Genomic DNA, 15,911 nt, shown 5'->3' with positions numbered 1-15,911 from the left:
CCATTAATTTAAAACCTTGCTTTGAGAAATGGTGTTTGAAGCACATCTATTGAAAAGGTGGAAAAGCTGACAACGTCGAGATGTTCATGGTCTTTTGGGGTGTAAGAGCAGTAAACTGAGACAGAGAATGGAGATGGAATAAAATGAGAGAAAAAATTAGAGGATTTCTTAACAATAATCTAAATATCATGCAGTCGAAATTCATCTTCACTGTTGCCACCAATTCTCATTTCCCAAACCATCATTTTAGATAGCCAGAAAAGATAATGCGGTAAGTGAAAGACATAAGCAATATTGTTAATCTCCATTGACTCATTATTTCGGCCACAATCTTGAACAAAGGCCACACCATTCCAACACGAAGTTCAACATTACGTTTATTACATCACGTATGCAGGGGAGAATGAAACGGGTGAAGGAAATTATGTAAAAGTAGGTAACCATGGTTTTTGCATCAAGGGGTCCTCAGACCTATCACTCAGATAAGAGGAGGCGAACTTTTTTCACGAGTATTCTTGTGTTAAACCTATAGAAGAAACAAAGGGCTATAGAAGAAACAAAGGGAATAGAAGGTAATGAAACCCCTTTATTCTCAAATCGAAACAGAGCGCCTGAACCGTTATCTGTAGCAGACACAAATTCACTCACATATCCCAGTTAGAATCAGGTCTGATTTCTGTACAACGTTATAGGTCCCTAGCGAGGGAGGGAACTGAATATTCAGATATTAACCATGGTATGCCATCAGAATGTCATTGGAAGACCTCACCAATCTGGAAGACTAAGTTTGTTCACTTCCCAGGAGTCCCGTCTCCAATATCATCAACTGTCTAAAATGTCATGATGGTTCTGGTAGTTTATCAGCTTATCTAAATTGGCAGAGTGTTCTCACTGCTAGCACTGTTGACATATCTGAGAACTCAAACTTTATCAACATACAAAGCCGTTGCAGCACGTTAAAAATCTGTGAAGGTAGACAAACAAATGGAGGCTTTTACACATTACTCATCTAAAACAGGGATTCTTCCGTACATATCCCTTTTTTAGATGGCAAAAGAACAAGATATGCTCTTCTTCGAAAGACTGCTAAGGTAAGACTACAAGTCTACATTAACCAGTGTGCAAACGACTTCGACTATATACAACAGCATGAATCAACTGATCTTTATGTATAAATGCCTCCCCGTAGGCTCACTGACTATGCTTGTGCTTATCGAGTGCCTCCAAGATCAACTAATCCTTCATCTTCATCAAGATCATCCAAATCATCCAGAAGTGACTGATTCAACCGTTTACGGGACTGTCGTCTATGTTTCTTCAATTCCAGGCGTGGCTCAGCTTGTTTGACTCCCATGCCACCCATCTTGTACCTGCACATTTTGTGAATGCCACAAGATGACTTAGAGGAGAAAGGGAAAATCGAGTAGAAAAGCCACACAAGCTGACAAAACCAAATCTATAATTAGTGGATACCAAAAAATAAAAATAAAGAAAAGAAAAAACCAACTGGTCAGCTAAAATTTGCACATCTTAGATTTATAAATGGTGTGGACCAGGTGAACAAGAAAGGGTTCTCCTTATGACTCTAAAATGAACATTGATAATGCTGTTCCCATTTTTTGCCCAATGAAACCATTTAAACGTCCTCATTTTATAAAGCAAGTCATAAATCATCCCATACTATTATTATTTATCAAAGGCAGGTCGTGTAAATAATTAAGTGGCTGGGATTCCAATGACTGCACTATAACACACTCTCTCCTGGAAATTTGAAGATTACCTCACATCACCTTCTCTTTTTGTCCCCAGTGTACGCAGCTGGAATTCTTCTCTGACTTTGATCTCATCAAGCAGCTGAAGATAGTAAGGGTATCTTTCCCAGTCCCCTTTCACAATACATCCTGGTTCACCAATATGTAAGCAATCACTGAATGAGCATTTTTCGGGCTCACTTGATCTAAGCATTTGTCTGACCTGAAAGATTTTGAAAGTGAATGAGAAAGGGGGATACAAAGACTGCTTATGCCTACACAGCAATTCGTTCTTTTAAAAAGAGGTTGTGTTTCAATATATGACCAAAACTGAGGATTTTTGGGGACAAACCTCTGGAAACATTTCTGCAAGAGATCTTGCTGTGACTTTCAATAGACTGGGCTGGTTAAACCCAGGAGTATCGGCAAGATATCCTCCTCCTGCAAGAGGAAGCAATGAAACATGTCTTGTAGTGTGTTTTCCTCTGCCACTTCTTGAGGACACTTCCCCAACACGCTGATCTTCGAACCATTTACTGATTGCATTCTGGAATTCGTTTACAAGTATAGTAAGAGACAATAACTAGAACAAGGCAAGAGTTTAATCCATCATAGTTCAATTACCACCCTGCAAGGCTGTAATATTGAAAAGGAAAATTTTCTTTGTCTGTTCAAGGTGAAAGAGAATGAAGCTGCTAGACATGCATACTAAGTGACATTAACCTAAGGTCTTAGTAGGTGGAGAATAGGTGGTAAAGCAGAACCATAAGGCTTCTTGATGTGAAGATCCTGAATCAGGTTCCAACTCCCAGCCTAAGTCACACGGGTGCACCAACTATGGTGGCGCACCCGCACCCGCATCAGTGCAGGTGCTGGTGCGGCCTGACACGGCGTCACATGAGTTTTGGCCGTTCTGAAAAATGTTTTGGCTGAGTTTTCATTGATATATTGATTCAAGGTAACCTTGATAAAAAAAATTTAAAAATATAGACAAATAGAATTACTTATATAAAAAATAACATATATATGTATATATATATATATATATGCTCTCACCGCACCCACTCCCATGTGACATAGCCCAGCCATGTCATACACACCATGTTGACTTCAGGACATGGATGCAGCCCTGGACACAGTTGAACATGGTTGAAGCCATGTCAGCTGCAGTCTACACACTTTATGCCATTTCTATGTAGTGTTAGACTTATCAACTTTGACCAAGTCAAATTTTACTTTTTCAACAGAAAAATAGGCAGGATCAGTCAACTGGTCCATCCAGTCACACATTTACTTACTTCCAAAGGAACTATTACATAGATATGTTCTTCATGCCTAAGACTAGCAAAATCAACATATCGTAGACATACCAGAGGAGTTCTATTAGCCAAAAAAAAGAATCTTACTGTTGATCTTTAAATTTTTACAAAAAAAAACTAGAAACACTAAAAAAGTCATTTTTGTATGGATTCATGGTGTTTTGGTTATGAAGATCACATCCATATGGTTGATTTTTCACAAAAAATGAATCAAATATGAAAACAAGTAGTGGCTGGTTTTCCAGTTAAAATGGTACTCATTTTATTTTCTAAAGCATTTAGACTCTTTATAGTCTTTTGATTTGGTCAGCTGTATTATCTCTTATTTTTCAAAATCTTTTGACTATGTGACAATCTTATTCTATCTATCTATCTACCTACCTACCTACCTATACATATACACACACACATATATATCCCCTCAATCAAGTTCTTTTAAATTGCTTTGCACCTAGACGTGCACCAGTCTTCACACCTATGTGATATAGGTCCCAACTACCAATTCTACCATTCTATAGCTTCAGCATTTTCATGGTGATGTCTTCAATAAACCATGGTGGTGGCGGCTCGCCCGAGAGCTACCCTCAGGGGCAGGCCCATTAAGAGTTCAGATCCTTGGAGGTTTCCTCATGTTTAAAGAGAAAGAAGAAGATATCCTACCAGGACACATTGAATAACGATGCTGTTTCGAGTTTCAACTAACAGACACCACTTGTCAGAAGGGAAAACACAAATAATCAACACTCCAAATCAAGCACAAATTAAATGCTGTTGGTGAGTAACATCAAGTCATATGGAAAGAACCTGGTCGCCCAAGGGGTCAGAAATGTGCCCGCTGCTTCTTAATGCATTTATCAGGCTCGATTTCCCAACACCACTTGGTCCCACGATTACTGTAGTTTGTTCTTTCAAGATGAAAGCAAGATTCGCCAAACCATGGTTGGTATTGACGCTGCAGAAGATTGGTTCATAACCCCAAGAACGCAGCCTCCTTTTCCATGATGATATCACCTGCTCTAAGACAAGCAATATGATAAGAAGCGGACCTTTTAGGCTACACATAATAGTTGAGAACCTCACTTGAGGCAAAGCACGAGGCAAAGGTTGCAGATGTTTAAGCAAACAAAAATAGAACATCTGATCAAGTGTACATGATAATGCTAGGGGAACTCAGACAAAATAGGATTATTCAAGATGGAAGCAGGTGCTATAAATGTATGCATGGAACAGAGAGGATTGGATACTTAGATACTATTCAATGCAAGACCTCCATGTGCCTTAGATGATTCACAATGATAGATATTCTTCATAGGAAGATGAATTTGAAAAAAAAAAAGAAGAAAATGACCACCAAAATGGATGGAATCAACCAGAATTTCTATAATTTGATGAAACCTACATGCCTGTGATACTATACACATCCATATCTGCAACGACACAAAGCACTATTATTTGCACATGCATCCATAGTTTCTTGATTAGCAGCCTCAGTAAGCATAAAAAGACCGTGAAATTTCAGGCGTGATACATAAAGAACTAATAAAGTACGTCAGCAAAGCGTAATACAGATATTGAATATGCCTTGAACTCCATTCAATTAAAAATTATCTTATAAATAGTCCCTCAATAGATGCTGAAAACGTAGAAACATGCTAAACTCAGACATTCATTCAGTGTTCTTGACTACGATTTGATCGAACTAAAAGTCTATTCAAGCATTTGCTTATCGAATAGAAGAAATCAAAGGGGGTTAAGAGTAACAACTAATACTTAGACAACGAATGAGCTGTATATTGATCATTTCACTATTTTCTTGAGGCACTGATTCATGGTCTCAAAGGAACGAAAGGATCAGAAAGGAGATATTTATCACATCCGAATAAGAAAACAACCGCTCCATCGACGAGCTCCAACTTGTTCAAGGCCAATGTGACTGGAATCCCGGTTGATTCCGCCTCCACCAAGAACCTAGTAAGCGCGAAGGGCTCCAGTTTCGGCTGCTCCATGGAGAAAAGTACCAGCAAATGGTCCACGTTCGACACTGGAGGATCGATAATCACGGATTTCCTTTCAAACACGTTCTCTATCATCCCTCTCCGATCAACCCAATCAATGGAACCAACCAAAACCTTGTCCCCCACCAAAACCCTCCTCTTAATCTTCTTTAGCACTGCCCGCACCACGCAGAGGAGCTCAATGCCGACCTTCTCCTCCCCAATCTCGCCGGGACTCGAGCCCTCCGGGTGACCACCATCCTCAATTTTTGAAGAAAACTCGGTCGGGTCCAAAAATCCACCTATTTCATCCGATTCCGGCAGTGAAGACAGTTTCCCGGCGCTTCTCGACGAATCCGCCGCTGCCACCCCCACTCGTTCGACTAAAACCCTCATGAAATTCGCCTGCGCGGCCGCCACCAACCCGATGGCGTGGCTGGAGCGGCCAGGGGAACAAGGGTCGAGCAATGGAGTGGAGGCGTCGGTCGAGGAGACGAGCTTCTCCTTGATGTAGTCCTTTGCCTTGAGAGCGTGCCTGTCAGGTTGCAGCCTTCTGGGGAGGTGGGTGTCGCTCTTGGCCGCGAGGGGCACGAAGTTATCGTCGTCGCCGCCTGACGGTGGGCTGAAAGTGGAGAGGCCGCGGAAGAGACGGAGGCGATTGGGGTGAGCGGAGGAGGTGTGAATGGTGGGTAGGGATTTGGGGGTGGGTGAGGATGATAGGGAAAACATGGCAGTAAGAATGGTGGTGTAGATTGAATTGGTTCGCATTGCTATGTGTGTGCGTGTAAAGAGAGAGGGAGACAGAGAGGATTACATGCTATAAGCAGTACAGAAACAACCCGAATATTTCAGAAACACCTCCACAGCGAGGATCGCGAGCTTTTGAGAGATAGAGGGAGAAGCAAATTGAGAGAGCAAGAGAGAGAGAGTTGGGGAAGACGATGGGAACAGAGTCTGTGTAGAAGAGGAGTGCGTCAAACCGGTTACATTCCCGTCCCCGGGTGTTTCTGTACGTCACAGATCACCAGGTGCAGCTCTCACACTCCCGGGTGGTAAACGAAGTTTATACTAATTACTGACCACAACGACTTGGCACCATATTGGCATACTTATCAAAAGGCGAGGTTCAAAGTGAAAATGTTCCTTACAGGACCAAGGAGCACGATATATACGAGCGAGGAGCGTCCGGAGACTGCGAAGGGAGAAACCGAACGCCCAAGTTTTCTTCCCACCGCTGCAACTGCTTGAGAACTCGTAAGCGACCTCTCTCTCTCTCGCTCGCTTGGTATCGTTGATCTATTTTCGTATGTCAGATGCATTTTTAGGAGATCTGTTTTCATTGATTTCTTGATACTCTACGTTTTTCATCCTCTTTTGCTGTCAATTATTGCAGTTTTCTCTACTCTATCACGAGGTTCTATGATCTATTGTGCTATGTTAATATTCTATTAGCGGTTTCTCCTCTTCCAATTTCTCTATTCATGTCTTGCGGGGATGAATGGTACTCTTTCATGATCTGTCTGTAGATTTTATTGCGGAGTGATGGTTGGGTTTATCAAGATTGGCGCGATTATTTTTTTTGGTTTGTTTTTCGACCTGAGTTTGTCTTCTCTATAACCAAATTTCCCTTTTTTGTAGGCTTAACTTTTGAAAAGTCCTACTTGAATTTGTTGAACCGGTAATAGGCGTTATCTGTTTGGAGGTTTCGTGTTCTCTTCTGAGTTCGCAGTATAATTTTTGGTTTGTGAATTGGAGCCTAGGAGGTTATTTATGCCGATTTTTTGGTTTACTTGGTTCTGGCAAACGGGAATCAAATGGTGGGATAAGCATGCATCTGTTTACAGGGCTTATGCATGTGCATGATTTCTTGGGTCCTGTTTTTTTAGTGTTTATCTCCTTTTTATAAATAGTACATGTGCTTGCATATCAGCATATTCTAAGAATTTTTCTCCATTTGAGAATGGCACGACATTTCTTTTCTGCAGTAAGTAAGCAAGATGTCTAGGCGCTATGACAGTCGAACGACCATCTTTTCTCCTGAAGGCCGACTTTACCAAGTTGAGTATGCAATGGAGGCTATAGGAAATGCTGGAACCGCTATTGGGGTCCTGGCCAAGGATGGAGTTGTGCTGGTTGGGGAGAAAAAGGTTACATCAAAGCTGCTGCAGGCATCAAAGTCCACGGAGAAAATGTATAAGATCGATGACCATTTGGCATGTGCTGTGGCAGGGATCATGTCTGATGCTAACATCCTAATTAACACTGCTCGAATTCAAGCTCAACGTTATGCTTATGCTTACCAGGAACCCATGCCTGTTGAACAACTGGTGCAATCTTTGTGTGATACGAAGCAGGGATACACACAATTTGGTGGGCTTCGTCCATTTGGTGTGTCATTCTTGTTTGCTGGTTGGGACAAAAATTTTGGGTTTCAATTGTACATGAGCGATCCGAGTGGAAACTATGGAGGATGGAAGGCTGCTGCGATAGGAGCAAATAATCCGGCTGCACAGTCCATGCTTAAGCAAGAATACAAGGATGATATCACAAGAGAAGAAGCAGTACAGTTGGTATTGAAAGTGCTGAGCAAGACTATGGACAGCACAAGCTTAACCTCTGACAAGCTTGAACTGGCTGAGATCCTTTTAGCCCCTACAGGCGAGGTCAAATACCAAGTGTGTTCACCAGACTCAGTTAACAAGTTATTGGTAAAATTTGGAGTCACCCAGCAAACTCCTGAGACCTCTTGAACCTTAAGTTCCTTTATACTTTGGGGGTCTATTAGACAGTGGCCATTTTCATCATGTTGATGTGCATCTTTTTACCATTTAGGCTCAATGCCTATTAAGCGCTCTTCCCTGTTTTACTCAATGTATTGTTGAAGATCATTTGAGCTTAGTTGCTGTAGCTCTCTATTTTGTCTGTGATTTTCAGTAGTTTTTTATTCACCAATAGTTTATCGTGGACTTTTTTTTGTTCTTGTTTTTAATCTGTAGTTATCTTCTGGCAGGCTTCTACCTATAACAACGTTTGATATCTTGTTCTACTTATGAACTCATTAACAAGGGAGAATGCATTTTTGAAGCTGCAAATTCAGATGCTCCCTATAGAAAACATATGTTTAACATGTAAATATATGCAACATATATTCTACCTGCGGGTTTCCGGCAGTAAGTGCTGTATCTAGCTAATTTAGGGATATGTGGTCGCGGTGTCTCGGTTCTACTTGAAAAGTTTCACTGCATTTTATTGGTTACATTTTCAAGTGGCAACTTCAAATGATGTCTGCTTTCTATATCAAGGGCACTAGTTCTGATTTCCCTACTATTTTAACTCCTTGCTATGCTAAATTCTGTGCATGTTTTGATCTTTCTTATAGCCTGCAATATATCACTTTGTTTATCATAGTGTTAGTGCTAATTGGTGGCCACTACTACAAAAAATTGATGTTGATATCTTACTATGATGAAGATTTATAGTAATAACGATTTGAATATGAAATCGATGGGAAGTTGTTGAAGGTGCTGAAATATAGAATTTCATGACCATGCTGATGAATGTTATAGTCAACCTCTCTAGAATAGCTATGCATTATGTTACATGCTGCGGTAAATAGGCTGCTGCATCTTCGTTGGGTGCAGTGTGCACGCACAGTGCCGTGGCTGCAGCATTTGATGGTTATGATACTTTCTTTAAACTGCATACTGAAGTCTGAAACACACATTTGCTACATCCTCGCCCAAGTTTTCTTGAGAAATAGGTCACCCATCCTCGTGTAATGTAGACCACGAAGAACTGATGATTAAGCCGATAATAGCCTGTCACTGAATGCATTTCTAAACCCTCTTGATTAATGTTCAATCTATTGGTTGGTTTGTCTTGCTGGTTGATGTTGATTATGGTGGTAGCTAGGCTAGGTGTCTGGGTGCGTTAAACATCGGTACCATATCATCAATGATGCTGATAAAGTGTTATGTAAGTGCATAATCTTTTGGTTAAGGGGATGATAGCTATAATGAGAAGGCGGTATCTCATGCTTATGTTCGTCTTATCTTATAGGCGTTAACTTTTCATCCCGGCAATCACAACGCGTGGGAGAGAGCACATCAGAGCGCATGTACACAAGTCTGTTCTGTCTCTTTCGTCTGTCTGGGAGGCGTTTGACTATTGGAACACGAGTTCTGCCGACACAAACATGGTATCCGCACCCACATTTTTTGGCGTTTCGGGGTAGACACAGAGGAACGACCTCCCTAGGTTGTTTGGAGTGTCTGTTCCGTGCCTAATCAAATGCATCTCTGCCGTGGACGTTGGTCTTTCTTGTTGTTGGGATGCCAGGAACTAGATGTTCCGTTCTGTTCCTGGCATCCTGCAGAACACGAATCAGGTACCTGTCAAAGGGGCTCACCAACTAGGGCACAAGGTAGCGATTAGTTGAACCCATTTATGTATCATCATAATTACTTAAGAAATAGGAGAGAATATTCTCAAGTCATTCAAACGCATCTCCTATTGATGAGTATCCATAAAGTGGGGTGTCTCATGAGCACAAAAAAGAAAGAGTCAGGGTGTACTCAATGGGTGAAAATTTTCATTTACTTGTGCACCCTGAAAACAATGTAGGTAAAACGGTTGGCCTTGGAAAGGGACTCAGTGTTTTGACAGCACCTTTTTCTTTTGTAATGCCTCAACATGTTTCATGACATCAAACACCTCCCAAGGAACATGCATCATCATGTGTTGGATTTGAAGGCTGTTAGAATGACTGATACCATTCGCAGTGACGTATCTCAAGAATTGCTCGAGCATTCAATCTAGTTTATTCCAGCCAACCTCGTACTATTTCTCTGTTTGGTGCTTGAAATGTTTATGAACCATAATTCAAGGTGATAGTTAAGCGCCTCATAATCCCGTGAATACATCAGCTTTAGAAACTCTTAGGTTTATCCTATCTTATTAAGAAACACATTGTTAACATTATTAGGGTTATACTGTTCAGATATTTTGTTGTGTAAATGTGAATATGTCTGTTCTATTGTGCTTGTCTTTTAGGGATACGGAATAACTCGAAATGAATATTTTTAGTTTCAGTAAGGGATCAATGGACAGCCACTGCCCACTGGCCTAATTTACTCTCTGTTCTAGCTGTGTATGTCGATGAATGATCATCTGCCAAGTGTGGTAAGAGTTGTCCTGGCCTTTCAGGTTTGCTCAAGACACTCGGTTTATAACAATGTTATCACAATTGGTTTTTGAATCGAATTGGACAGCCAAAAGGTGTGGATTGGCAAATGGAATTGGAATGGAATGGTTTGTGAACGAGGTTGATTAAACAATGTGTTTTAAATAAAAATTAAAAAATTAGAAAATCAGAAGAAAGAAGAAAAAGTTTTTTAAATAACATCAAAGATTAAACAACTTTAAGGAAGAAAGATAAAATATTAAAAACATAAATAACCCAATAACACTGCAGAATTTGTAGAGAAATTAGAAGAAGAAAGGGAGCTTCTCTCTCATGGATTTCTGCACCATTTGGATGGGCAACATTCTCTTTTACTTTCACATTTACTACCAGTTAAGGTCTAATAAATGAATTCAGGGCACAGAGAGCTTATTGTAATAACCATTTCGTAAAACGAGAAAATATGATTTGTCCTTTTGGTAAATAGTGAAGCTCTTGTCATGGAGATTGAGTTGTGTGCAAAAGGGTGTGCACACATAAATATACACCAAAGGTACAATTTAGACTTTTAACCTTTTCATAACCCCTTGTCTTTCTAAAAAGTTTTTTTTAACTTACACAAGGATATTTTGGTCATTATATACCCATGTGCATAATTTTTCATGCACGGGGAAGTGCACATAACTGGTTTTGCTTGCCATGCATTTCTTAAAACACCTTAAAGAAAAAAAAAATGGTTATACTTATCTGCATCTATTTTGGTGATAGAAGCTGGAAGAATATGCTCGAATGGTGGGCCTCTACGAAATTACCCTAAATGGACGATTCAAGTTAAAATGCCAGAATTTTACCTATTTGAGTGATTTGTAGGAAAATTGCCGATTTTTTAATCAGATCTTAAAATGAACCGGTGTAGGAACGATTCAATTTGAATAGGATGAATTAGGCCTATTCACATTAGCATTTGAGCCAGGATTTTTTTGACTGAAGGGCACACGAGTTACCAGCCTAGATCTGATATGGGCACCCTATGTAATTTTTAAGTCACCGTAAAATAATTTTGAGTTCTTGTAATGGAACTTTTGATGGGCTTGTCCATGTATCTCCGCCACCGATGCACACAAATTGCAATAACACTAGTTCTTAGTCTTAGCCTGCAGGCCTCTTTATCGTTCAAATTTAGCCGTAGATAATCAGTAGCCTTTCTCTCTCTCTCTAATAGTCAGAGGCAATAAAGTTCTTCTGGAAGTAAAGGAAATGGTGATTTGTCAAATCTGCAACAAATCAAACATCTTAGCTTCCCAAGTGCTTCTTATTGCAACCATGGCCAACAGTCAAGATAATGAATGGTTATTGGATACAAGACCTTTAGTTCCATACTTCTTGATTCAGGCAAATTAAGAGCCATTTGAAGGCCTTATTGAGTTTAGGACGTTCTTTTAGTTGGAACTGGAAAAAAATTGTAGAGTTCGCACATTGGGGATGCTAAAACAGAAATCTCACTAGACATTGTTTTACAAAATGTCTTATGTACACCAACTACTATAAAGTTAAATTTAATTTTAGTTAGTGAACAATTAATCCTTATATTTTGCAGGAGCAGATACATGGGGCGTATACCCCATGGAGCACACTCTAAAACCTTACTTTAGCGGTTGGACCTGGGTCTAGTTATATGGAGTAGCCCCACGAGATCCAGTTTGCTGCTCCATGAGGTACCATTTAACTATAAATCTAGTGCTCCATGGAGAAGAATTTCTAGCTCCACCCTTGATATTATGGAATTCTCATCTTAAGGACCAGAATGTGAGTGGAAAAAGAACTAGATACAAAGACATATACTACCTTGGGAATTCCAAAACCCATGTTTCTTATTTTTCAAATAGGCTTACAAATGTCGGTCTAGAATTTTGGCATCAAAGGCTCAGACATCCCATGACATTGTTAAGTTATTGAATAAGAATATATTTAATATACATTTTGTTTATTCCAGCTTTCAGTATGAAACACCATGTAGGTTGTTGTTTGCTGTTGAAGCAAATGCATGTTTTGTGTCTTGGGCTCACTGTCTTTAGCCCATGCAGCCCAGCGGGCGCTCGTCTGCGGTAAGCTTAAAGGAGCAGAAGTGTGTGCGGATAACTTGAAAAAATAACGAGTGCGCGTGAAAATCAAAGATTGCAAGGAAATGAAGGGATACTCTTGCAATAGGCATAAATCGCATTCATCACAAGAGCAATGTAAGCAAAGAGGTTTCAAAAGAAATCTCAAATTTATTCACATAGGATGGCTGGGGCCTCTTACAAAGATTCAAATGTCGACCACCCTAAACACAGAATCCTCAACATGCACGGGGACCGATGGGAGGGTGCTCATTTACAAGTAAATAAAAGCATAAATCAAAGACATCATAAGCGAAAAAGAAAGTAAGCAATACAGATTCAGACATAGGTTCTCCCTTTCAAATCATGCAGCAGTCCTTGACGCTAACTGCTGTATGGTAAGCCAAGTCTTCCTCTAGGTGTCGTTTCTTTATCCGAAAGGCATACTCTCACGTTGGCTGCTCATCGCCCACCCACATCACCAAGTACTTCTTCGGCTGTTCAAGATAGTTAATTTTGTGCTGAAGAATCTACTCCATCTAATGGTCTGCCACATGCTTATTTGACGAAGGCACTCTTTGTAGGATTAGCTCCCACTACGGCGTGTTCCTTCTCGGTCTTCATCATCAACATGAAAAGGCTTTAGGTTACAAATATGGAACACTGGATGTACTTTGAAATCTGGTGGTAGATGTAGCTTGTATGCCAGCTTTCCGGTCTTCTTGACTCTTGTGAAGGGTCTTCCATACTTTCATATCGGCACAATGTCTCTGACGAAAGCTTTCTGTCCGGTTTTAGTACAGCTTCACAAGGACTTGGTCTCCAATTCTGAACTTTGTGGGTCGCCGCTTGTTGTCAGCACACTTCTTCATCTTCTGGGCTGTTTTGTGCAAGAATGCTTTAACTAACTCCTTCTGCTCCTGCTAGTCTCTGATAAACTGCTAGGCAAAGGTTGGCCTTCCCTTCTCTTGGGCAGCAAGGGTATGTGGCATCAACGGCTACTGTCCAGTAGCTATCCCGAACGGACTATGCCCTAAAGGCTCTCTCTTGTGTAAGTTGTAGCAGAATTAAGCTACATTTAGCATTTCACCTAATTTTTCTCATTTTATGCTCACAAAGTGCCTTGTATTGCTCCAATAATGTGTTGATATACTCAGTCTAGCCGTCTATCTGTAGATGAAAACTTATTGAACACAACAAGTTTGGGCCTAGCAATCAAAACACTTCACGCTAATTGCCTGAGAAGTGGACATCACGATCACTTACAATGCTTTTTTGTACGCCCCAATACTTCACTATATTCTTTACAAATATCTCCGCCATTTTTTCTGCAGGACACTCCTTTGAGGTTGGGATGAAAGTAGTATACTTAGAAAATCGATCCACAACCACAACCATGGAGTAGAGTCCATCTACTTTTAGGAGGCTCACAATAAAGTCCATGGATAGACTTTCCTATGGACGCTTTGGAATAAGAAGAGGTTCCAAGAGGCCGGCAGTTTTTTACTTCACTCCCTTGCCTTGTTGGTAGATATAACACGTCTTTACATATATCTTCTCCACATCATCCCACATTTTTGGCCAATAGTAGCCACGTTCAAGGAGGGTTAGGGTTTACTCCTGGCCAAGATGGCCTGCTCACAAAGTGTCATAGCACTCATTCAATAGCTCCCACTGAAGATTACCCCATCTCGACATGAAACGTGTCCACCTCTGGTGAGAAGAAGTCCATCGCGCAGCCAAAATCTCCTAGTCTTGCCTATCTCAGCTAGGGCTATTAGGTGCTTCGCCGTGGAATGCTGTTGCATGCCTTCACAAACACATTCAAGGAGATCACCATCTAAGTGTGCTTCAGAGGTCCCTGCCCATGTGGTCGCAAGCTCCGCCTTGCGACTAAGTGCATCTGCCATGACATTGGTTCTTCTTGCCTTGTACTCCAACACAAAATCAAACTCGGCTAGGAATTCTTGCCATCGGGTTTGTTTTGGGGTCAACTTCTTCTGTGTATGGAAAGAACTTGTAGATATATTGTTAGTCTTTACAACAAACTGAGCTCCAGTAGATAATGTCTCCATATGCGAAGGCAGTGCATCATGATTATAGTAATTTCTTGTTCATGTAAAGTATAGTGCCTTTCTACTTTCTTCAACTTTTGGCTTTCATAGGCGATCAGATGACCCTCTTGTATCAATACTCTGCCAATAGTAAAGTTGGAAGTGTCAATGTGGACCTTAAATAACTTAAACACAGGCTCTTTCATAAGAGCTCTTTTCAATCCTTCAAAAGAAACTTCGATGGGCTGTGTCCAGACCCTGGCTGTGTGCTTCTTGAGAAAGTCGGTGAGGGGAGATGACAGACATGCTCCTCCATGCTGCCACTAAACACCACAGACTTGTCAATGTATGTGTAGAAGATATTGTTCATCATTGTTGAGAAGGTCGTTGGGGCATTGGTCAACCTGAATGGCATAACTAGGATAGCGAGTGACACAAGTGGTCTTTGTTTCATCTCCTTTTACTATCATAACTTGCTAGTAACTCGATCAAATGTCCAATTTCAAAAAGATTCATGCATTGCCCAACTGATCAAATATGTTAGCAATGAGTGACAATGAATATTTGTTCTTAATCGTTACCTTTTTCAATTCATGGTAGTCTATGCATAGACGCTTTGAGCCATCATGTTTCAATTGAAACAACACAGGTGCTCCATAACGAGCCTTAGAGGGCCAAATGATCCCTCCCGCCAGCATTTCATCTAGCTGATGTTGAAGTTCTTTCAACTCCGCAAGACCCATCCGGTAAGGCACCATGGCAAGTGGTTTTGTGCTATGGACCAATTCGATGGTAAAAGAGGGACGAGAAAGGAAAAGAGAGTAAAAGAGGGATGAGAAAGGAAGAGAGTGACAACTCAATAAAGTGACAGTCTCTTGCATTGACATAGCAAGAGTATTTCATAGTTTATTTATAGTGTTACAAGGCTGGAGCCGTATGGTAGCAGTTCAACGTTACAAGCCTGATGATTATGGTAACAACAATATGTTACAAGGTCCAAAGTTATAAGGCTGATCAATATGGCAACACTAATATGTTGCAAGGCTGGAGACATGTGGTAACAGTCCAGCATTACAAGGCTGGAGACGTGTGGTAACAGTCTAGCGTTACAAGGCTGGAACCAACATGATAACAATTCAACCAAGGAGTTACAAATAAAAATTGAAATTTGAAAAATCTTTCCTTAATAGAGTCAAGCCTTCACGTGATAATCTTTTCTTGCTATGTTGGTGCCGTTGATTTCTTCTTCTTAACATTTCTTACCTTAACATGCTCCCTCAAGCTGAACATTGGTTCAACCACGTTAAGCTTGTCACGAAACATGTTGAACGAACTAGTGCTGAGAGCTTTTGTCATTCCATCAGCCAATTGTTCAGCAGATCGTATGAATCTAACTTGAATATTTCCTTGATTGACGTGATCTTGAACAAAGTAAAAACCCACTTCCACATGTTTAGTTCGAGCATGAAAAACTAGATTAGCTGCGAGATATAATGCTCCAATGTTATCACA

The 15,911-nt window shown here is 40.6% G+C and overlaps 2 protein-coding genes across 2 annotated transcripts; one reads left to right on the top strand and one right to left on the bottom strand.

Moving 5' to 3' along the window:
• Positions 1 to 913: 913 nt before the first annotated feature.
• On the bottom strand, positions 914 to 6,089 carry LOC116247379 (small ribosomal subunit biogenesis GTPase RsgA 1, mitochondrial). Its single transcript, XM_031619552.2, has 5 exons — positions 4,963 to 6,089; positions 3,875 to 4,081; positions 2,104 to 2,298; positions 1,781 to 1,974; positions 914 to 1,370 (listed from the first exon to the last, which is right to left on the bottom strand). The coding sequence occupies exons 1-5, from the start codon at positions 5,830 to 5,832 to the stop codon at positions 1,211 to 1,213; spliced, it is 1,626 nt and encodes a 541-aa protein (XP_031475412.1). The 5' UTR covers positions 5,833 to 6,089; the 3' UTR covers positions 914 to 1,210.
• A 77-nt stretch (positions 6,090 to 6,166) lies between these two features.
• On the top strand, positions 6,167 to 8,053 carry LOC116247380 (proteasome subunit alpha type-4). The gene is made up of 2 exons (XM_031619554.2): positions 6,167 to 6,318; positions 7,050 to 8,053. The coding sequence occupies exon 2, from the start codon at positions 7,062 to 7,064 to the stop codon at positions 7,812 to 7,814; it is 753 nt and encodes a 250-aa protein (XP_031475414.1). The 5' UTR covers positions 6,167 to 6,318; positions 7,050 to 7,061; the 3' UTR covers positions 7,815 to 8,053.
• Positions 8,054 to 15,911: the final 7,858 nt, after the last annotated feature.

The sequence above is a fragment of the Nymphaea colorata genome, chromosome 2 (assembly GCF_008831285.2).
Source record: "Nymphaea colorata isolate Beijing-Zhang1983 chromosome 2, ASM883128v2, whole genome shotgun sequence".
In the NCBI taxonomy this organism is placed as follows: domain Eukaryota; kingdom Viridiplantae; phylum Streptophyta; class Magnoliopsida; order Nymphaeales; family Nymphaeaceae; genus Nymphaea; species Nymphaea colorata.
This window is presented reverse-complemented; position numbering and strand designations above follow the sequence as displayed.